The sequence below is a fragment of the Cyanistes caeruleus genome, chromosome 1 (genome assembly GCF_971803275.1).
Source record: "Cyanistes caeruleus chromosome 1, bCyaCae1.hap1.1, whole genome shotgun sequence".
Lineage (NCBI taxonomy): Eukaryota > Metazoa > Chordata > Aves > Passeriformes > Paridae > Cyanistes > Cyanistes caeruleus.
Genome location: NC_141701.1, coordinates 72,881,560 through 72,906,080, shown reverse-complemented (window position 1 = coordinate 72,906,080; position 24,521 = coordinate 72,881,560). Strand labels below are relative to the sequence as shown.

At 41.4% G+C, this 24,521-nt stretch overlaps 1 protein-coding gene and 1 long non-coding RNA gene across 2 annotated transcripts in view; one reads left to right on the top strand and one right to left on the bottom strand.

Annotated features, from left to right (window-relative positions):
• The window catches only part of ANKRD33B (ankyrin repeat domain 33B), a 56,727-nt gene extending 36,600 nt beyond the window's left edge, over positions 1–20,127 (bottom strand). Inside the window, exon 1 of the mRNA XM_023922159.2 lies at positions 19,525–20,127. Within this exon, the coding sequence (XP_023777927.1) occupies positions 19,525–19,932 (408 nt within the window). The 5' untranslated portion in view covers positions 19,933–20,127. The remainder of the gene's footprint in view (positions 1–19,524) is intronic.
• LOC111925655 (uncharacterized) lies at positions 2,523–16,772 on the top strand. The gene is made up of 4 exons (XR_002862369.2): positions 2,523–2,840; positions 14,763–15,058; positions 15,282–15,413; positions 16,125–16,772. It is a non-coding gene; the product is annotated as an uncharacterized LOC111925655 (long non-coding RNA).
• Positions 20,128–24,521: the final 4,394 nt, after the last annotated feature.

Sequence of the window (24,521 nt, the reverse complement as noted above, 5' to 3'; positions counted from 1 at the left end):
AAAACCTAAATCTTCTAATGAATACACCCCATTCACCTAAGCATTAAAGAAACATGGGGAGCAATTGAACATTAGCAGAGCATTGAATCTGAAGAAGACAGAATTAAATATCTGGGGAAAAAAAGAGGGAGAAGCAATTTCACATTTAAATTGAAATAGCTGAAATTTCTAGAGATCATTTGCCTTTGTTAAAACAGCTAAATTATTAATACAATATATGTACACTTTATAAAACAATTTCAGTCAAACAATCCAGAAATAGTTCTCCTACTTCATAAAACTGGAGAATATTTAGATGAACTGTAAAACATATTATTAAGACAGGAGCCCAGGAATTCATATAAACAGTCTGCTTTTTAATTTAGGGACCTATACCTATGAGAAAAATGGTTCACATTTAGAGCACGGCTTTCTCAACAAAAGAACAGCTTCTGCTGAAAAGAACCACCCTACAAAAAAACCAGCATGTATCAAACACATCTGATGAAGGTTTCTCAGAGCTGTTTGCAATGAGCTTGACACATCTCTGTGTGCCCCATTAATTGAATTATAAGAGTCTTTAGGTATGTCAAGACTTTGCTTGACTGCAGAGTGGTATTTTTTTTTGATAGCAGCTCACTAATGAGAGCAGTATCTGAACACACTATGAGACCTTAGAATGATGCTGCAGGCCCCTGAAGCAAAAAAAAAAATAGAAATAGCTAGCTTACAGGAAATTTTCAGAATACAGGTGGAAACTAAAACTCAGAATCACACAGAACATTCTGGGTTCGAAAGGAGCCATCAAGATCATCGAGTTCCAGCTCCTGGCCCTACACAGGACCATTCCCAAGAGTCACACCTTGCACCTGAGACAATTGTCCAAATGTTTCTTGAACTCTGCCAGGCTTGGTTCTGTGGTGATGCAACCACTGCCCTGGGGAGCCTGTTACAGTGCTCAACCACTCTCTGGATGAAGAACCTTTACTTAATATCCAACCTAAACCTCCCCTGACTCAGCTTCAGGCCATTCCCTCAGCTCCAGTCACTGGTCACCAGAGAAGAGATCAGTGCCTGCCCCTCCTCTTCCCTTCATGAGGAAATTGTAAACTGCAATGATTGATTGGTTAGAGGGACTTGTTCATTGAAATAATAGAGAGGCGACTTGTAAATGCAATTTTCTTCATTTTTGTGGTGCCCAACTCCAAAGCAATGGAATTTTCTAAGAGATGGGAAGGCACACTTGCCTTGAAGCAATACTGCAAAGAAGATTCCATTATTGTTTGTGCAATTTTTACATTTCATAATGATGAACAGTATAATAGAGAAGGATGTGGGAACCAAATTTGCTGGAATAGATCATACCTTGGACCAGGTTCCTGACATGGAGGGAATAAGGCCCTGGGAGGTGAGATACTGAAAGGATGGAAATTAGGTCGCTAGTGGGATCATTCCATAATAGGTCATGTCCCTGATCCATGTTTATGACTGGACCCCTGCCCTATGTAATTGCTAATTTGAGTTTCTTGGCTAATGCACTAAATAATGTGGAGGGTTTAGCGTGACTAAAATTACTAGTTCACTTATTTACTTCTTGTTGTGAGATATGGATTAGGAGGAGGGTAAAACAGGTTTAAAACTTCAAAGGTATGAAGAAAACTGCATTAACAGAACTAAAAGCATAATGAGAATTAGAATAAAATCTTTAGAATACTTTTCTTCCCCCTGCCCGACTTATTTTCTTTACCAACTGACAATGTAGAGATAAAACTTGGGATTTTAAATTAGTTATTATTTTTACAATAGTTTTTTTATCAGTTCCTGTAGGGAGAGGAGTTTTTTCTTGCCATGCTATGGAGATTTTTTCACAAGAAACAGTTTTTTCATGTCTTTATTTCCACAAAGAGAAGCTGCCCAGGAAAAAAATCTGTAATTGTGAAGTTCCTCCTATTTTTACAGCTTTCTGACAGTTGAACTAATGGGTCATGTTAACTTATGGGGTATTATTTCAAGGATGAGTTGTTTAAAAGCAAAGGTTTTCTTAATTTATTTCTGTGATTATTTTTATCTCTGGGAACAGAGATTTCCTCTCTGGGGGCAAAGGGTCTTCATTACTTTAATCTCTCTGTTCAGGTTTCTCATGGGATCACCGCTCTTTCAGCATCTACTTTGCTTCATTATGGATGTTTCTGTTCACATCTACAGTTTGAACACACTATTCTCCCTTATTTTCTCATGAATTAAAGGGGATATTTTAGTATATCACAGTCCATCTCTATGGCTTTACTAAAAGAACTTTTACCTTCAATACTTGGGCATCTCTTTATTCTTCTTCTTCTATTTGGGACTTGACTCGTTCTTTAGTGACCTTGGTGTCTTTATATTGTTTCTCTACATGTTGTCATTTCGTCATTTTCTCTCCCTTGAGAGAGGATCAAGGTCTGCAGGTCTCATCTGTGCTGTGAAGGAGTTAATATCTTGTCTAGACCTGCAGATGGTCATGGGCAGTGGCCAAGCAGTCACAGTTATGGATCGAAGGCCGCGCTGGGCCCCTCCTTGTGCCCGGCAGCAGCTGCGGAGGGGCTGCGGTGGAAGGGTCTGGTCCGGCCCGGAGCCACTCCCGGGGCCCAGCGGATTCTGGCTTGGTGCAGGCTGACGGCAGGGGCAGGGCTTGATGTTAGCAAGATGTCAGCAGCCGCGAACTGGCCCAGCTAAGGCCTGGGCTTTGCAGCCTCCTGTCCCCCGCCCAGCCACCGCTGGGGTTCGGCCCGGCCCCTCCAGGCTGTGGCAGAGTGGGCCTGGTCTGGCCCCACCAGCGCTGTTACCTTTTCAAGGTCAGAAGTAAGAGAGAGATTTCCCAGGTTTGTTCGTTTGTAGAATGTGGATATCACAGAGGCAGACCAAGCTTCTAAACGGTTTAATAGGTAGTCAGTTCTTAGAGCTAGCCAGCTATTGTTTTTTGCTAAGTACAGAGGAAGTTCTTAGCAGCCCCCTCTTAGAAAAATTATTTCTGTGGGTAGCTTTTTCTCTCCTCACGAAATATCAATTAATACAAAACCAGCACACTAGGTTAACCATGCCCCTGGGTCTTTGGAAGCAGCCCCTCGGACCATGCAGTCCCAGTGAACATTAAAATCTATCTTTGGGCACCCCATTGTACCCATCCCAATTTGTGCCACGCTTGACCCGGCCAAACTAGATGAGAGGTCTCAGAACCCCAGTGCAACAGAAGGAAATTCATCCACCATCCACCATCTACCAAGCATGGTGTTGGTAGCAGTAAATGGGAATAATGAGAATAAAAAGCTAGGATAAAGAGGTATTTCCATATTTGAAAGGAAGATAGTAAATATTGGTGTAATTAGCTATCCTATTATAAATTTGGTATTCTCTTACTAGCAATGTATGACAGCATGAATTTTCAGCTGTGGAACTGCATACATTACACTGAACAAAACCCACTATGTATCTACTCTAAAGAATAACAATATTTTTTCTAATGTTAGTCCTTGTACATTTACCAGTCACTCACCAGCCACACTCAAGAACAAGTCAAGCTGTTTTAGAGGAGATAGAGCCAAAACTAGAAGATTTGCTCTTCTAGGTTGATGACTAAATATATTCAACCACAATTAAGATGCTAAATGGTATTTTGCCCACTTTTTTTTTTTTTTTTTTTTTTGGCACTTCTCTCCATCTCATCACAACTGAGTATGTGGAACACTAGCTGCTCTCTTTCAGCAGCAGACATTTAAGTAGCACCCTTAAATCCATCTATGCATGGTCTGACGACAGTAAATCTCAGCAGCTTTAAACCTCCCAGGTCCATATAGAACTCCCCATGCAGCCTCAGCTTGCTATCCTGATTGCTTAGACTGAGGCCTCTACTAGAGCAGCTCAGCCACAGGAGCTTGTAAGGTAAGCCAGCAGCACAGTCTGCTGCAAAGTCTTGCTCTTCTCTTGCCCTGAGCGTGGACACAGGGCTCAGCAGAAACAAAGGCTCTCCTTCATTACCACCAAATCTACACTGGTGCAGTTTCTTCAGACCTAATTTCTAGAAGCAGAGGCACTTTTTTGAGAGTTACACCTTCTGTTCTTCATTTTTTAAATTCCTCTAATATTCATTTTATCATCCACTGCTAAATGTCTCATTTCCCACCTTGTTTTTTGGCCAAAGAAATGTACACATACGTTTGATTCGAAAAGGTAAGAGATTATATTCTAACCATGTAGACTTCAAAGCCTCTGAGCCCTTTATTCCACAGAGAACATTCCACTTGCTACAGAAGCCTACCAGACTCTGCCCAGCTCTACCAAATGAGACCCAAAAACCCTTTTCATGCCTCAGTTGCAAGATAGAGGTCAGATGAGATTGCATCAGCTGCACAAAGGCAATGAATGACTCATAGAGGAGCAGTAAAATGAAGGACATGTCTACCTTAATGACTTCAAAAACTCTTTTACAGGTTATGATCCTTTCTGTTTTTGATTCAGAAGTATCACACCTCCCAGTCATCCTTAAAAAAAGTGTGTTCTATCCTACACAGCTAGATATTAGAAATCACAGGGAGGAAATATCAAGGACTTGTCTCTACTGGAAGACTAACAACTTATAATTTCCTTCTCTTTTTTAAATTCACATGCAAGGAAAACTTGTACACTCAGATATGAAAACTGTTGATTTTACAGCATTTCACTTTTGGTATATCTTCAATCACATTACATTCTTATGGCATTGTTACATGCCAGTCATGGGTGGGAGACAGAATCCAAGGACTCAAATGAGTCCTCTTGATACTCAGACAAAACAGCCTCATTTTATTGTTTGGAACTTACTTATATAGTTGGTTCAAAACTCCCAGGCTTAGAGAATTTATTGGTTGAGGTTTTAGCACCGCCCAGCTCCTTGACCAGCGAAGCGCTTGCAACTAAGCTCCAATGGGGGTGGTGAAGGTCCCCTGTAACTTATCCAGGGACTTGTTCTGGCATGAGCTAGGCTAGCCAAATTGGATTTGTGTTATGGCCAGATTTATTTGGCAGCTATAAGCTAGCTGCCATGGTGGCATGGAATGCATAACCCCATCAATATGTGCCTTTCTGCATCATATATCTCTGGCCTAAATATTTGCTTAAGGAGAAATACTTCATGTTAACTTAGATCTTTTCAGAGACTATATAATCAATTTTCTAATTCCTGGTTTCCCCTTTCACTACCGCTACATTTTTATTACTCTTTCAAAATATCTTGATCTGGAGGTTGGCTGTGAAGTTGTTAGTTTCCACTGGCTTTTACATCTAGCTCAATAGGAATTAAGATCACTTGGGTTTGTGTAGAAAAGCTGTAGTGTAGTAAATGCAACAGGAAGGTTTGTTAAGATCTTCCTTTACTCCCATCAACAAGAAAGACAAATTTTTATGGAAAAGAAAAAAAATGGAATTAAAAAAAATAAGAATAAATATGATCTCCTTCCAATTAACAGTTCATCTTTCTCTTGATTTCAGAAGATACCGTTTGGTTTTTGTTTTCTCTTCTTTGAGGAGTAGAAGTTGACATGCTTAGAGGGTTTACAGTTACTAACCAAATGCTGCAATTTCTCATCCAAGATTTTCTGAGAACTCTATAGCTCTATTAGCTAAAGACACCACAAAGGAGCAGTGAAAGAATGGTAAATCTTGTGTTTTTCTCTCTCAATATTCAGGCACCTAGAAGCAGTAGCAGAATATTTTTGAGTGTTTTTTCTAAGTGTTTGGAGTTATTTTTCTCTTTCTCTGACAAAATGAGAGAATGCCATTTAGTGATATGGAAATCTTTTAAAGAGCTGCTCTGGTATTTTCATTTCTACCTGAAAATTATGGGCAGGCTGTTTCCTGCTACCTTCAGAGTCTGACTCCTTCAATCTATCTCTGGAAAGAAGCAAACTATAGCACATACCCAAAATGAAGGCTCGTTGCAATTAACTGATTCTAACATTGTTATCAAAACCCTACAGCCAAAAATCACCTTCTTCCCCTTAACATTTGTAAATCTCATACTGGATTTTTGAATTTACTGTAGAATTTCTGTAAATAACATGGTCATACTAATTGATATTTCTTTGTAGCAATAATCCTAAAAGCTCGGCCAATACAGGTAGATTTCAAAATAGTGTATTTTGGAATATTGCTGGTTGCAGTACCACCAATAATGAGGTAGAGTCATTCCAGAGGCACTCCCTGAGGACCTTAAAATCTGAAAGGAAATAGCTGGAGACAGCTCTGGGAAGAAAAGCAAGTTTGTGATAGCAATGCTGACAATATTTGAATGTTTCTGTTAGGGTTTGCATCACATGAACAGTGCTCACTTGCTCTTTCCCCTGTGACTGATAAGCTGACAAACTGTACAGGCTTTGCTCTAATTTTTAGTTGCTTTATGATACACACTAACAATTTGGTAATAAATCACAACTGATGCAGACACTGTACTAGAAATAGAAATTACATGAGAAAGAGGAAAATACAGTATTTTTAGGCAAGTACTCAAAATCTAAACATGGTAACTAAGCACTATTTTAAAAACCTCCTCCTCCATAAGTGAAATGTATTTTGTGGATGGCAGGGAGTAAACAGAAAAAAAGGGTCAATATACACATTTGAACTCACAACTGAAATTACACTTAATATTTGACATTACAGAAAAACCAGTACTGTTTTTTGAGGGTTTTTTTTAATTCTCAAAACAATTTATTTTTATAAATTCTCAAAACACAAATTTGGATATATTTGACCTAAATTTTCAAACTCTGCAGACTAACAGATAAATGACAGTAGGCTAGCTTGCCAAGGATGTTCATTACAAGACTGTGAACCGTGCTCTTCTGCACACCCAGCTTGTGAAGTGTTCAAACAGGTGTGTGTTTCCCTCTAAGCAGTCTAGCCTGAAGCCACCAGCCCTCAGCTCACTCTGCTGGGAAGATGTACTTCAGTAACACATGCACAAGAGGTAAGCAAAGTGGACTCTGCACATAACTAGTTAGTGTCTGTGAATGTGGCCTTGTGAGCAGGTAAGGCAGAGTATCTTATCTTAAGATCACCTGCTCCAGCAGACACAGCAGCTGGGACCTGAGCTGGAAGTAGCAGGGCAAGAATATCCCTGTGGGTTCAGTGCCTGTGCCCTGGGCATCCTGCTCCTGCATTGCCATGGCCTACCCTGGTGCCACTTTCTTTCCACTGATACTACAGGAAGCCCTGCAATTTTTAAAGCCCTTCCTCTCTGTGGTATCTTCATCCATATCACATATATTTACAACATTCAGTCAGCAGTGTTGAGCTATTTCTCCCCATGGTTAATGTCTGTGTGCCTACTGCAGGAGGCTAGTTCCTACAGATTTAGCATCAGGTACTGAAGCTTCAAAGAGAGACCACAGCACCTTTTGCTGACATCTCATAGCTGAGGGGTTTCATAATTTTAACAACAGGAAAAAAAGAGTGCTGGACCTGAGATACGAGAGGTACTGGGAAACAGCATCACCTTACTTGAAACCTTCAGGTTATCGGTTTTTTTCCCTCATTTGACTTCAGATCCTAAGAGGATGGTAAGCATGTTTGTGATCTGTGAACATTGCCACAGATGTATACTTGAATACCTCAGCTCTGCCTGCACCCATCTGTGAATGGAGCCTCTGCTCATAATCAGCTGTGCTGACTGTAATAAGCATAAACTAGGTCAAGCTATAAATGCCCACAGAAAGAAAAAAAAAATGGCAATAGCAAGTAAAATACATTTCATAATTTCTTGCTGTTGAAGAAAATAATTTGAGAGATTAATTTTAAGAGAAAGCTTGACATTTATTCACCATCTCTTTTTATTTTTTCTTTCTTTTATTCTGGGCTCCTGATATTTGACTAATAGAATCAATAAGGCTGGAAAAGACCTCCAAGATCATCAAATCCAGCCTTCCGTGGAATGCCACCATGTTCAGTAAGCCATATTGTGAAGCACCACATTCATTATTCAACATTTCCAGCAGCACTACACTGCTTCCCACCAACCTGTTCCAACACTTAATCACAGAATTACATAGAATCACACAGAATAAGCAGAGTTGGAAGGGACCCATCAGGATCATAAAATCCAGCTCTTGGCCCTATGCAGGACACCCCAAGAGTTACACCTTGTGTCTGAGACAAATGTCCAAATCTTCCTTGAACTCTGTCAGGCTTGGTGTTGTGACCACTTCCCTGGGGACCCTGTTCCAGTGCCCAACCACCCTCTGGGTGAAAAATGCTTTTCTAATATCCAACCTAAATGTCCCCTGACTCAGCTTCAGGCCATTCTCTAGGTCCTGTCACTGGTCACCACACATCAGAGATCAGTGCCTGCCCCTCCTCTTTCTCTCACAAAAAAGTTGTAACTGCAATGAGGTCTCTCCTCAGTCTCCCCTTGTCCAGGCTGAAAAAAACAAGTGACTTCTGCAGCTCCTCACACAGATTCCCATTTCAACCACTGTTTAAGTGAAGAATTTTTTTATAGCACTCAACCTGAACCTTCCCTGGCACAACCTGAGGCCATTTCCCCTTGTCCTGTCACTTGCTATTTGGGAGAAAGAGGGTGACCCCCACCTTACCACAATCTACTTTCAGGTGCTTTAGAAACCTACTGCTTCTAAAATGTTTAACTTGAGTATTAAATATTTCAATATTTGTTTAATGTATACACATATATGTAGAGGATCTTACACACTTCATGGGAACTTTTATGGAGATAAGTATTGTAAATGCACTGAGACATATGACTTCATTAAACACACTCTTTTAATTCAAGTAAGGAACTAAATAGATTAGCACATATCTAGTACTCAGTTCCAGTTCCTATTCCACAGGCAGCTCTGCTCATGGTTATCTTCACACTTGGGGCATCCTTATTGCATCCTTGCAAGAGGAAGAATTTTCTGGACTATAAAATTCCTGCAGACAATACAACATCAATGCAGTAAGAAAAAAGAAAGAACAGCCATAAATTGGTGGCAAAGAAGGTTCAGTCCCACCCCACAAAAATGACAGCAGGACTCAGCACAGCTTAGCCTCTGTCCCAATGACTGGTGATGGAAGGAGGTTAATGGGGGATCCCAGAACCACCTGAGCCCTTTCATATAGCAACTGCTTGCAGGCTGTGGGACAGTCTCTGCCTGGGAGATTGAGCCTGTCCCTTGGGTACAAGAAAGAGGTTTCCATTCTATTCCCAGAGATCTCAAAATTAAGTGTTTTCCCTCCCTGTCAGCTGTGAATGATTTCACTCCCCCCTCAAACCTCTGGCCAGGCTATTCTTCCAGGAACACTCTGTGTTTTATTCCAGGCTGGCAGCTCTGCATGGGGAGCTCTGCTGAAGCAATACGGCAGAGCAGTGTCTCTGATACGGATGTGCTGCCCAGTTTCCCCTGCAGATAGGACTCACCTAACACAGCAGTGAGCCTGAAAAGTTCCTACAGGACAGCAGGGAAAATAACCTTTTTCTCCCAAGACAGAGCTTTCCTCTGGCTAGCATTATTCCATGCTTCCACACATTTACTTAATAGTACAGCTTGTCCTAGTGTAACCAGAAAACTCCTATGTTTATATTTTTTTACTAGCTCTGAAGGGCTCTGTAAGTCTAAACACTTACATTTTATTAGTATTTGTGGTATTTCATTAATATTTGTGGTATTTCATTTTGCAGAACTGGCCAATATGTGTTATCTTTGTCTAACAAGCTATTGCTACTTCATTCTTTTTATAGAAAATCTATAGAAAACTGTTGAAAGGTAAGTATTTTAAATTAACCCCTTTGCAGAGCTGAGCTTTGACTCTGCCTTCTCCTGGATCCTTTATCAAACTTATATGATACTTGCAGATACACATAAGTACCACACCACCTTTCAAGTAAAGTCTTTCTTTTCCTTTCATCCACAATTAAAAGACACCTTTGTGAATACATTGATATCCTTCTTGTGTTTTTCAATCAAATGCTAAATAGGTAAGCTGACCCTTATTACTGTTAGCTCCAAATAGCAAGATATCTAGGTTTTGTAAAGAAGAAAAAAAAAAATAAGCCAAATACTGCCTGAAAGGCTCTTTTTATGAACAGATTGAATATGTTGCATTATCAGCCACTTTTGAACTTCAGAAAACTAATAACAATGGATTCTGCATAAGCTTCCCCCCTACAGTAATAGAAACAAAACTTCAAAACTTCTCCACAAGCCCACTTCTGAGCTCCAGTGGCTGCTGGCAGCAACTCTTGTTGCCAGCAGTTGGTTTGTCCACTCACAAGGTGTCACAACGATAAGGTCTCATGTACTAAGAAGCAAAAGACAAACAAAAAACCAAAAAAAATATAAAAAAAAATCCACCCAAAAAAACAAAAGAACAAATCCCCTACCCTCATATATGAGAGGATATTACAGGATCAGGCTCAGAACATTATACATCTGAAACGTGTGAACTAACAAAAGCTCAACAGTGAGTCATTCCCTTTTTGCATCATCTTGCTTTCAAATAGCTCCCTGTGAAATTTAACAGACATAATAGAAAATAATAGAATTGAAAAATAGGAACTATTTCCACACAGTGGGTTTTTCCCATAATGGATACAATCTGAACAGCTAATTCACTGCAAGATGTGCAACCACAAGCTCTGTGACAAGAATCCTCTTCCTAGAGTACTTGATTATTTCTTATTGTGAGTCATTGAGTATGCAACAGGAGTATATCTAGCTCAGGTTGGAGGGTTTCCATTTTTGTATTTAATTAAAGAACACGCAGAAATGGGTAAATTCAAACCTATGTGGCATAATATTTTAAATAATTTAGAGGGGTAACCTTCTGAGAAAAACTTTATTTATGGAAACATTGAAGGTGAATTCCTGTCTCAGATAAGGTCTGTGGGAATTCTTCATTGCTTTCACATTCTCCAGAGATTTTCTTTTCTACTTAAAAAAAAATACTGGCAGTTTTAGCAACTCTACTATTAGTTTTTAGTGCAGTTCTACCTCAGTCACAAAAAGATAAACCTAATTCCACAGTGTAATGACAGATGATACAGAAGGAACAGCAGGAAAATTCTTAGCAGGCAGTATAGAGCTTACATGAATTTCTAACCCCACCCCACCCCCTCTCAGCCAAAACAGAATAATTTGTCCAAAAAAAGTACAAGAACTGGAAAAGGTAAGGAAATTAATGACCAAAATTACAATTTGGGGAAAAACTGCAGCATCTTATGATCTGTGTCATCCTACTTAAAAGCTATCTTACCATATCTGAAATAAGCATACAGCATGAGCAAATAGGTATTTCACCAGTTCTAGTTCCAGCATAGTTAATGATTTCCAAAACCATAACACAACAAATTATACTAGTTTGGGCGTTTGAATTAAAAAGGCTAAAAACCAATAATGAATTCAGAGAACACCCTGGGATTCAGGGAAAATCCAGGCTAAGTGCTGGCTGTGTGGTCACATTTGGTCAACACCAGAGGTGCTAACCCTGCATAGGGTAGATGTGAGCTGCACTGCACATATGCTCTCGTTCCAGAAATGGTTCCCTTTGGCAATGCACACACACCTGCCATGCTCATCTAACAAGATTTTCTATAAGTAAAAGGCTGCTTACACCTTTCAAGTCTATCTTTATTTCAAAATTAACAGTGAATTTTAGTTGGTGACCATGTATCACTTATCTTTAGGAAAAGAAAAATGTGTTTTAATGAAATGTAATTTTACATAAACTTGATATACATTCGGCTCATCTGGTGGGAAGCAAACAACACCCATAAAGTCATACAAGAGTTATTACTCATTCTCCTCTGTGAAGATGAAGTACTACCAACATATAGAAGTATTACAGTAAAACACCTGATTTTTGTTGGTCTCTGTCACACAGTGACATTTTCCAAAATGGGTAATGGAGCTTTGGGGGTATTTTATCTTTCTGACTATTTCTTCTTAAGTAGTAGAACAAATTTTGAACATAAACAGCACCTGCTGAAATGTCTGGATATATTCAAATAGGTGTTTTGATTGCTTGTAGTCCTTGTTCAATGTTTTTTATTTTCAACTTGTTTTCATAGTTTATATTCCCAAGCACACTAGACCGTGTGACTAAAATGAGGACGATGTCAAGAGGTTTCTGTGCCACATACAAAGGTGAATGTTAATGCTTCTTTGAAAACCCTTTTTGAAATGTCTCCTGAAGCCCAGCAAAAAGACTGAGTGAAAGACGATCAAGTCTCACACCTCTGAAAAGGGAACTCCCTGATGAGGTGCTGACATCCCTGTCTCTGCCTTTCCATCTGTCAACACTCTGTAGACTACAAGAGCCACAGCCCACATCACTACTTCTAACACCAGCAGGTTCAGAACAGGAGAGTTAAGCCCTTGATGACACTGAAAGATGTGGCACTGGAGACCTGTTGTCCACCACAGCTAGCACCTAAAATCACTGTTCCTGTGGGACTTCTAAGCAGGCAGCTTTGAATCTGATGCTTGAGACAGGAGCATTTTTTTCTTTCTTCCACAGAGCCCTTGCCTTGAGACCTAAAGCCTTGATAAGACAAGGTATCACTGTTGTCTTACTGGCACCTAGCTTGGAGCTGAAGAATTTGGGAATACTGGGGCTTTTGGACCTCTTCCTTTCCCAGCATCTTGACTGGGAGTCCAGTACCCAGACTTGAAGTCCAGTACCTCCTATAAGCTACTGGAACTCAACAGGAACCTGTATTTTCAGACCAATCAGATGTTTTGTAGGAGCGCTCTCTGTTTCAACTTCCTACAATTCCTCAACAAATTTTCCCTGAGGTTTTTACAAAGTTTTACAAAAGGAAATTAGTGCTACTATTCCTTCTAGAGTAATTCCTCCATGAGAACATAAATTTGAGTTTCCTAGTGGTTTGAAGGCATTAGCAGTGTCACTTTGTGCACTGTGAAATAAAGCTCAAGTATTATCCTAGGAAAAGGCAGTAAGGCATTCCACAGTCTTGTATGTTATGGACGTGTTATATTAAAAGCATACTATATATGTCATACTTACTGATGACAGTTTTTCCAGACAACCAGTCTTGTTAGGGTGTCATTAGATTTTAAATGCAGCTATGTTTTTTAACATCTGGAGTCAACCTGTGCTCACATGGGTAAACCAGGATCATTCCTGCATCTCTGAGGAGCTCTGCAAGTCTACCCACTTGATTTAAGACACTAACGTGAAACACTACTCAGAGCAGAACTGAAGATTGACATGACCTTTGCTCCTGTGCAACTGTCACTAAAAACACCCCTCCCGTTCCATATACTTTGCATTAAGCAATTTGTCAAAATTTTTCAAGGAAACTGTTCTTCATCTGGTTTCTCCAGAAGTTGAAACTATCACTTGAAACTAGATTTAACTTTTATAACTTTCTCATGTGGTCTTCCAGTCTGTCCATTCCAGTTGGACCTACTGTTAGTTAGCTAATGCTGCTTTTGACACTAAGTACAAGTTAAATCATACTACCTGTCAGCTCCATGGAAGACATAGTCTGGTCTGGCCATGCATTTCCAGCAATATGCTAAAGATATACATTCCTATTCTTTATGTCTACACACCATCATGGCCTTTATTAATTTTTCTCTTTAATCCATAGAAATTATATTCTGTGCACATACTTTTTCTTCAGTAAAGTTGTTTTAAAAGATACCTTTCTGTGCCAGGTTTACAAAGGCATTAGTCACCTAACAGTGCAGATGAATACAGACAAGCAGGCAGACATCTAACCTGCCCACACTCTTCTGATAGTGCCTCTGAGTGCCTACCTGTATCAGTCTGGTTCATTGTCTGGTTAGCTCACCAAAATCCCTCTTAGCCAGCTCACTTCATTTTCCATGCTCTATCTATTCCTTTCTGATGGCTAACACTGAGCTGTAAATACTGTATTTGAAGAATTCCCCCATTTTTTTGACATCTACAATTCTTTATCTTACTCGCTTCCTTTTTAAGCACAAACATGTATTTCCAGGGAGATTTTTTACTGCATTTGAGTATTTCTGTACTTTTCTAAGGATTTAAATTATATTACTTTTGTTGTTTTGTTGTCTTTTTAAAAAAAGTACTTTCACCCCAAAAAATTCCCTTTCATGGCTTAGTGTCATGATGTTAAGTTTCAGTACAGTTGTTTCCATGAGAATGCTTTGTATAAGACAATACGAAGGAAATTAAGTTGCTTATGAAAGTAATAATTAAAAAAATATTCTGAACACTGTAGCAGATAATGTTCTTCAAATCTATTTTCTGACATGGATTAACTTAAGCTACGTTCCATGAAAACTGAAAAGCAATATGTGACAGGGAGAACTTCATCCCTTACCAGAAAATGTTGGACTCCTGGATATTTTATTTTTACAAGTTAACAATCTGAAGATAAATAAATAAAACAAGTTAATGGAGTGTTACACAAACTCTAGCACTTTTTGTGATACATGACTTTTAGAAAAGCATCCAACACAAAGTTCCCTCACCCAGAAAGTGGGAATCAAACCACTGGCTCCCTGTCCATCACAACCAGTCACTGTTTCAGAAGTCCAGCCCTTTGGCAAAGACAACTTCAGGTGTCAGCTCCATAGAGGATTCACCGTGCATTGCTATGTAAAAAATCCTGAAGGGCAATGCTCCCTAAATTGGGTGATGTTATAAATCTATATTGTAATATTGGCTTTCACAACTATTAAGATGAATATCATATGTTAAATACTTTTTGGCTATGTATGTACTTTTTTTCTTGCTAACAAGTTTTACGCTTAAAGGAATCTCCTAGGTACAAAGCAAGGAAACCCCAGAGGGCAAAGACAGTGGAGCCCAAGCTGTCATCAGGAAAAGAACAATAGAGCCCAAGCTGCTATCAGCAAAAGATACAAAGCCCAGCTGCCCTCAAAGGAAAGATGAGGAGCCCAGACTGTTATCAACACTGACCATTTGCAGAAGAAAGGAAACCAAACTCAAAATAATGCTCATCAGCAAGAATAATGATGACCAGCAAAAATAGTGCTGAACAGCAGAAATAGAAATCAAACAGAGCATGTTCTAAATAAGTGGAACCAGGGTGAGGACATGCTAAATACTTCTTGAAAAAGTTTAAATATGCATCAAACCCTCACAGCAGGAGGGGATAAAAAGAGTGTTCTGGAGATACCAGGTGTGTTCCTGGCAAGGCACCAGGGCACCTGGCCGTTTTAACCCTTTGCTTTATTTCCTTTGTCTCCTAATTGTCTTTTTGTTTATATTAAACTTTTTATAATTTCTTAAGTGAATCTCGTTTTTAACAGGTGAGTTGCCTGAAACAGTTTCATTCTGGCAGTACAGAGCTTGAGGAGCAGCCTGTAGCACAGGGCAAGAAGGACAACAGGACAGATCCGATGCCTCGGATGCTGTTATGGACACAGTGAGGAAGAAACCAGGTGAGTGATGCCATTCCAAAATACCCACTCACAGTGTGCAGTGCACAAACAAGCCTAGGCTGCATTCAGAGAAACATTTGCACAGTTATGTCCATAGCTGTCTATGGAACTGGACAAAAGACTCATTGAGCAATGACAAAAGAAAAAAAAAATCCTGAAAAAGACTACAACAGAATATTCTTGCTAATATGGGCTATACCACATGTATGATCAACACAAAACCTTTCTGTGGATCAGCTGCAGTGATAATTTTCAATCTGGGAAGGGAATATTCTTTGCCTTCTTTTCTCTCTCCCCTATCTCTTAATGCTTTCTCTATTGTCATGGCAAATTTCTAAATTTGCTTGCATTCTGCAGTTAGGTAACACCAGATTTTGAAAATCTGTCTTTCTGAGTATATATATGATGCTGATCACCAGGCAAAATTTGATATTAAGTGATGTTAAAATGATGATATAAAAATATCTGAAATTCTAGAAATTTGGCTAGTCCCCATACAACAAGGTAAAAAGTAGCACCATTATACAGACAACACTATGGTCTTGGGTCAGGAAATTTCACCAGAGTCACAATTTTATTTTCCTGTGTCTATTTTCAAATTCCTCTTTACTGTTAGGGTAAATACACAAACACTGAAGAATGCGAGGTTACCCTGCATGGTGTAAAATTAATATATTATGTGCTGTCATAATTATTTTCCAAATATTTCAGTGTTAGTTTGAGCAAGGAGAGGAAAAAGTCTTTCAGGTTTCCATGGACAGACAGCAATGCAAGAGAAGATGAAGGGATCAGCCATTTGGGGATCCTCTGCAGTCAATGATACAACTCCACAACTGTTGTCTTGACAGTAATGAAAACAAGACAGGGAAGGTACAGATCGTCAGGCTACATGTGATGACTAATAAATCAAATGTTGTGCAGTTTACTGAAGGAACTTGAATTCAATGAAAACTCATGTCTGGCAGGAGGTTCTGCAGCTCATGAACAGACTATGGGGAAAATCCACTTCTGAAGAAATGACACAAAGAGCCACTATCCAGCCTTGGCAAATTGACTGAAAAGTAACAATGGATGTATTTTAGCACAAAGAGTGGAGGAAAATAAGTAAGGGTATCCTAGCATTTTCTGGAGAATTGCTTCTACATCTTAAGTTTATATATTTATATTTTAGGGACAAGGTAAAACTAATTATAAATAAAGCAGGCTTATTTTGCCCAGTTTAGGGTATTTGGCAGTTTCTTCATGATACATTTTGTGAGCTGAGTTTATTTGCTTTCAGAATCAAAATACAGTGTTGTCTTATTACAATAGCTTGTTACTTGTTTTGTCTGTTTTGAAGTAAACTTGATTTTGAAACTGTGAAAATGAAACTGTACTGTACCTACATACCTGAGGGTATCAGACCAGGATGGTAAAAACAGTTAATATCCTCAGTTGGACAGCTATCCCTTCACCACCCCACTTCTCAAAAAGCAAGTTATTATTCATTCTCTGCCTTGTCTAATGGACAAGAAATTAAAACTCAGGAGAAGCAAAAGTGCAGCTTATTTGTTCACAATGTGGGAGGGAAAAAAAGTTGAAAAAAGTTGAAAAAAGTTGAAAAAAAATAAAAATAAGAAAAAAAAATAGACCTTTCCAGCAAATGCATACAAGATAACATTGTAGACAAATATTATCCTAGCAAAAGAAGATGCTGAAAGCCAACAGTAGTTTTAGTTTCAGCAGCTAAAAAACTTCATGAGAACAACAGGAATGTGTAACTTGTTCTGTTACTTTGTGGCAGCAAAATTGTCTCATTCATGGATAATGTCGAATGACTTTATAATCAAATTCAAGAGAAAAAAAAAAATCCACAGAAAGGGCAATAAAAGGCCTGAATGAAACTTTCATTTTGTTAGGTAAAATTATCTAAAAAAGCTGGTCTTCCTTTGCAACATAATGAGAATTTGCCTCAATATCCCTGAGCAGAAGTCATACCTCAAGTTTCTGCTTCCTAGTTAAAAGATTTCTCCCACCCCATTCACATCTGTCTGGAACAGACTGACTGTTCTGCTCTATACTGCTGTGATTAGGGCACTCCTATGAGGGAGGCAGCGAGAAAGTGAACTCATGTCTACCACATCATTTTTGTAGCTTTGCATGTTCCTGAATTCCAGAATTTTTTTACTTTGTTTTCCTAAAATAATGAAGAAAACAGAATTTTATGCCAATTTTTAATTTCAGGTCAAACTGAGTATTTGCCTAAGTAGATGTTCTTTCTGTTTTGTTGGGGTTTTTTTGATTCCTACAGTATGAACAAAGAAAATAAACTTTCAGATTCAAACTTAAGTTTTGTATCTTTTCTCTGGAGCTGAAGAGATAAAGAGCAACTTGCTTTTTTGGGAAGGGGATAAATGAAGGCCGGGGTTGTCCAAACAGGTGAATTCACTGCTTTCACAACCCTAATCTGATCACCTTTGCCAAAAGAGCAGCTGCAGGATGAAGGCTGATGCTTGTGCTGAACTTTGTCGTACCTTTTGACTGAGGTCTACAGGACTCCAGCCCTGAGAGGGAGGGTTCCTGCAGCTTCTTGCCCTTGGGTGGGAAGGCCACCTTTTCAGAAGGGTCAGCTCTGAGGCCCTTTATGCCACATGTATGGAGGGGTCAAACCTCCTACACTGTCACACACTTGAAACATGCTGACTCAGTGGGCCTCAGCAGAGGCTGGAGGCCAAACCCCATACAGTGTCAGGGCTGGGGTTTGGCTCCAGCCCAGGCACAGCACAGGATAGGTGTATCTGCAGGATCTTCAAAATATCCTGTAATGTATAACTGGATCTCACTAAAGTATAACCACGCCATATCCTCACCTGGGCAGAAGAGCTGACGTAAATTTTTTCTGTCCTGTGCTACTCATTCCTACCCTCACACCATAGGTTGCTTCTCCCTCAGATGTGTTCATATGACTTTTTATCTTTTTAAGAAATTTACAATAAGTCAAATCACTAAAAATCTCTATTATAATCAATCCTTTGGAGAAGAAATAATGATATGTTTAGGAACATATGTAAGACACAAGAAAAGCCCCTCTCTAGACAGAACCAAACACAAATTATGACATTCTTTTTGATGCAAAGACCACTTATGTTACCAGAATAATAATAATAATAATAATAATAATAATAATAATAATAATAATAGTAATGCAAGTAACTTGACCAATTAAAATAATTCTGTGACGCTGTTGGTCACAGAATGTTCACAACTGCTTTTGCAGATTGTTTATGGAAAATAACTTCTTATGTTTAAAACAAACTGTAGAAATATTTGTAATCTTCAGTATTGCTGTTCAAACACCCCAGTAATGCACTAACCACAAAATCTTTCCCAAGTTTTCACCTTCTGATTTAGAGAAGTACACTTCTGTCACCGCAATTAACTGAGTAACAGGAAAAAACTGAGCCACAAAACTCATACTGATACAAACCCCAAAAACTGATTATCAGAAAAAAAAGGTGAACTCTGAAATATGTTGATTTAATGTAGGAATACCCTGAGCCCTGCTTGGCATTCTAGAAACCAGGAACAAACCTTATGTTTTGGGGGAAAGCTAAATGAAAAGGAAAAACAATATTAAAAAAAAAAAACAAACACAAAAAAACCCCACAAACAAAGCCCCCCAAAACCCAAAACCATAAACTTTTACCAGCAGTTCAAAATTTCAAGGTGAACATCATAAAATACCGCAGGGGATGAACAGCCCAGAAAAGAAGAAGGTATTTTGATGCTGAACACAGCCATTAGCAGCGATTCCCTTCTTGGCCCCCGATAAACAAGGTAAACAAGACCCAATTCAAAACTGACCGCGGAAAAACCGGAATTTGAACCTTTGTCTCATCCCATAAATCGGACCCTTCCTTAAGCCAAAGGTGGAAAGTCAGGGTTGACAAGGCAGAGAGTCACACCCTTCTCTGCTCCTCGCTGCCTGGGGTCCCGTCCCCCACGGGACTGCAGAGCAGCATCTCAAGAACCGGGAAGGATATAACTCACGCACGACTGCTGCCCCTGGCTCCGCTCCGCGGGATGCCCGGGCTGCCGGGGCAGCGGGAGGAGCGCGGCGCGGGATGCTCACCCTGCGGTTGCGGTCGGCCTCCTGCACCTCCTCCTCCTGGGGGCCTTGTCGGATGAGCGCCTTCAGCACGATGCTGTTGTTGGTGCAGCACGCTCGGAAGAGGCTGAGCGCCTCGGGGCTGTCGCGCTCGTCCCCGTCCAGGGACCAGAGGTCCTCGTCGTCCAGCCCGCCAGGAGGGTAGAAGGAGTCGTCTGAGGCGATGCTGCAGGTGTCGGGCAGCTCGGAGAAGTCCTCGTACTCTTCGCAGTCCTCTTCCTCCTCTACTTCGTCCGGCTCCTCGGCGGCAGCCTCCGCCACCCCCTGCTCAGGGCTGCTCTCCGCCTCGGCGCCGGGCATCTCCTTAGCGGCGGCGGGCGGGCAGACCCGCTCCCCGGCCAGCTGCTCGCCGTGCCCTGACAGCAGCACCATGCCGGCCGCGGGGTCTGCGCTGGGCCCCGCCAGGTGCTCAGGGCGCCCGGAAGCCGCGGCCCGCCGAGCACTGCCCCGACGGCCGCGCCTCTGCCTCGCTGAGCTCGGGGGCCGCTGACCCCTCACGCAAGTGTCAGCTCCCTTCGGTGGGTCGCCCCGCGGCAGCTCGGCCGCTCCCCGGGCCGGGGCATGCCGCCGCCTGGGGGGAGGGTCCGCGGGGGCCGGTCACCGCCGCCGGCCCGGCCCGGGGGAGCTGCCACCGCCTCGGGGAGAGGAGAGAGGCTGAGGGCGGGCAGGACGGCTGCGGGGAACGCAGTCAGTTGCCGAGCTCCCGGCCCGTAATCCGCTCAGCATCGCTGTGAGGAAACTGGGGCTCGGGTTTAGCGGCGGAGCGCGGTGCCGGGGCGGTGTGCGGGCGGAGCCGGTGGCTGCCGCGGCTGCTCCCTGTGGACACCGAGCTGCAGGTGCGGGACCGCAGCGTCCTTTGCACCCCCGGGCTCCTCCACCGTGCTGCACGGTGGGAGCAGCGATCCTGGGCTCGGAGGGGCCTGCGGCGAGCCCATCCGAGGTGGCAAAAGCGGGAGCGGGGCTGGCAGGACCCCCGGCTGCCACCGGTCCTTCAGCGCCGTGTGGTGCCGAGAGCCGCGACTGCAAAACTTTTCAGGAGTACAACCAGCCTGTGCCAAATTTGTTTGTTTGGCCAACTAATCAGGATATTTGTTTTCTTCAACAGCTTTTTGAAACGAATCTCATATGTTTGACGTCCTTCAGCAAGTGAATGTCCAAGGTCTAAGTCCTTGTCTGTCTGATGGGAGAAAAAGGAGGTGGTATTTCTGCATGAGGTGAGGCAGAGTATGAACCACACTTTTTACACCAAAAGAAGGTAGGAAGGAAAAGTAAAATGTAACTGAGTAAAGGGCCTCAAATAGTAGGTGCCTATAGTCTTACAAGGAAACGTATAAACCAGACATGATGGGTGATACAAAGCCCAGCAGCTTCTTGCTGAATCCTAACCGGCAGGGTTATCCCAGTGCCCAGCAGGAGGATATCTGTAAGCAGAATTAGCATTAAATATCTCCCTGGTTGGCTGCTTCTGCAAAGGAGCTAAACTGGGGAAGAAGGAGATTAAACTATCCCCTTACCCCCAGACGCCTCTGACATCATAGTTGGCATAGATTACCAGCTATGCTCATGATGCCTGTCTCCTGTTATTTCCTTGAGTAAAGACAGGGCCTTTCTCCACTGCTGCCATGTGTGACTGCTCCCAAGCCAAATGCTTCTGGGCTGTCTTTACCTGCAACATGACAGCATTCACTTTTACACTTATTGCCTGTCCATTTGTTATGTAATTTGTATTCACAGAGTTTAAGGGCTCCATTCCTTTAACTACTTGCTTTCTTCTCAGTAAGTGTGGCCAGTGAGCTGCTCAACAGAATAGTTGCACTTATATAGTAGCACTTGTATTTTGAAAAACTTCATTTTTGCCTGAGATCCTGCAGCTGGTGGGGAGCATTAGAGTTTTCTCAACCTGAACTCATCAGAAAAGCCCAGAAAGACTCTTTGCTCTAATAACTTCAAATATCAGGAAAAAAAGCCCCAAAATGATTCTAACTATAGAGGAACAAAGGGTTTTTTTTACGAAGATTCAGCTTAACCATAAGAATTCATTAATCGAATATACCTGCTTTGTTTCTGTCTTACAAAAATCAATCTGGAAGAATACAGATTTATCATATGACCAGACTGTTTTTAAAAAAGTTATGTGGAATTTGTTAGCAAAGAGGCAGGGTAACACTGAATACAAAAAACCCCAAAACCATAAAAAAACCCAAAAAACCCTCGAAAAACCTTAATGCTAACTAGAGGGAAAACAGTTACACAGGAAAAATTTTGACTCTGAAGTCATCCGTTTTTTCTCTGTGTTCTGTTTACCTTACCAGCTTATTAACAGAGGAGAAATGAATCCGTTTTCTCCCACAGCTGTAGTAGTTCTGCAGGGACCTTGGAGATGAAAACTGTTTTCTCTCACCTCCGCCTGTCACTTTCATCTCTTCTCTCAAAGAACAGCCCTATACTGCTTGAGCTTTCAACGCAAGGTGTTGGTCTAGAACAGGGAAGACATGGTGTTTCCCCTTGAATTTTTCACTTTAACAACTGATATTGAGACTTTATTTCAAATTATTTAACCTGCATGTGACTTGGCAATAAGCTGATGCACCTAATTTGGCCTAAACTGTTACTTGGCTCCTTAAGATGCTGATGCAGCCATTTATCTTGTCACACAGAGGTGCCCAACAAGGTTGCTCTGCTTGGACATGGTCATAGATGTAAAGCAGATGATGTCTGGCTTCTTGGTTCCTTCAGTGACACAGCTTATACATGACAAACAGGGGTTCTTTTCACTTGTGCTTCAGTGTGTAAATCAAATTAAAAGAATGTGAGGAAAGGCTACAGAGTAAGTCTTCAGATTCTTTCAAAATTATCCCAAAACCCCCTGTTTCCATGGCATTTGTAAGAAGACAGCCTCAACCTTCCATCCAGAAAAGAAACCGCTTAATATAATTGAAGTTAAATACTAGTATTTATAAACTCTGTGTCAAAAGCAAAGAAATAAACCTTATTATTTCAAAGCAAATACCTCAGAATTACTATCATTATTATCATCTGTATCTCATCAAAATCTATTGCTGGGAATTACCAAGGCAGAAAATCAAAACACCCAGAGCATGTATCACCTGGCCCTATGCAGTCAAAGCTTCCCTTGACAAAAAACAATTCTTGGAATTACTATAGCATGAGATGCCCCCAGTTTGCCTCATTAAGGTTTGTAAGCCATTCCATTTATAAAATATTCCAAAATTGAGATTTAATGAGATTTATCCTTATGATTATGTCGCTATCCAGCTCCCTGCTGGGACCCCTCTGTCCCACCCCCCGTGGAGCCTGCTGGTCTCTGGGCACAGGCAGCGGAGGGGGTCCTGGAGTGGATACAACACGGACTCAAAGTATCTAGACACAGGAGGCTCAAACTTGCTGGAATAATCCCGGGTTTATTGTCTGTCGTCCATCCGGGGCAAGAGAGAGAGCGAAATGCTCTGGATCTTATCTCTTATACCAGGGGGCAGGGGTGATTAGGGGATGCAGGGAGGTCACAGCCAATGAGAAGGGGGGGGAGGGAAAGAAGGTTTTCAGGTAGGAACTAACATTACACAAACCAGAGGTGAGTTTTACCCTTGGGAGGTACCAAGATTTCTAGATGCACTACAACACCTCACCCTTTTCTGTTATACAAAAATGAGAAACATGGATTTGAATAAGAGGTAGGTTATTTCAAAAAAGGAGGAAACAGAAATTTTTTAAAACATATTCGCAGCCAAAGTATGCAGGTCAGAGGCTAGAGAGGTTTCTTCTTGCTCTCTTCAGCGGCGTCTTCTCTTGGAAGCAACAGCCACTTGCTTCTCTTCTCTTCTTGCTGGTGCTGGATTCTTTGGAATAAAAGGTTTTACCCATTTCTGAGGAATCCATCGGGGGCCTGAAGGGGTGGATACACACGCGTAGCCACTCCCCCAGGTGACAAGTTCATAGGGACCCTTGGTTTGCCAAGTTTCAGGGTCTCTGATTAACACCGGTGGATGCTGTGACAATTTAAACTGATCACTACTGTTAAAATGCCGAGTTACAGGAGGATTCATGTTTTCAAATGAGCAGTTTAGGAAATTAATAGTAAACAGAGCTTTACATAGTTTCTGTTGGGGAGACATCCACACTGCTTCGCTACCTTGCCTGGCTAGGACTTGTTTGAGCGTCTGGTGTGTACGCTCGATTACAGCTTGACCTGTGGGGGAGTGGGGGATGCCAGTTTTATGTTCCACTCCCCACTGCTGGACAAATTCCAGGAACTCCTTGGATTTATACGCTGGGCCATTATCTGTTTTAATTTCTTTAGGGATTCCCAATACAGAAAAGGCCTGTACTAAGTGTTGTTTAGCATGCACAGACTTTTCTCCTGCATGAGCAGAGGCATACACCGCTCCTGAGTATGTATCGATACTCACATGTACATACTTCAGGCGACCAAAACTGGGAATGTGAGTGATATCTGTTTGCCACACTTCACAGCTCTTAAGGCCTCTGGCATTAACCCCGATGCCTAATGATGGCACTGCCTGGAGCTGACAATTGGGACAAGTAGCCACGATGGCTTTGGCTTGATTCCGTGTCAGCTGGAACTGACGAATCAGTCCTGGCACATTTTGATGATATTGCTGGTGACTTATTTTTGCCTGCTGAAACACATCAGGGAGACATACCTTTTCAGCTGGGGCAGCAAGGGAATCAGCCTTCCGGTTCCCCTCAGCGATTTCACCTGGCAATGGGGTGTGCGATCTTATGTGCATCACATAGAAAGGTTGTTCTCTATTCGAGACCAAGTAAATCAGTTTTGAAAGCAATCTAAAGAGATGTTCGTTCTCAATGTCTTTGAGAACTGCCTGTTCCGCTCTGGACACCACTCCTGCTACGTAGGCTGAGTCAGTAACTAAATTAATTGGTTCTGAAAATTTTTTCAAAGGCTCTCACGACCGCTGCTA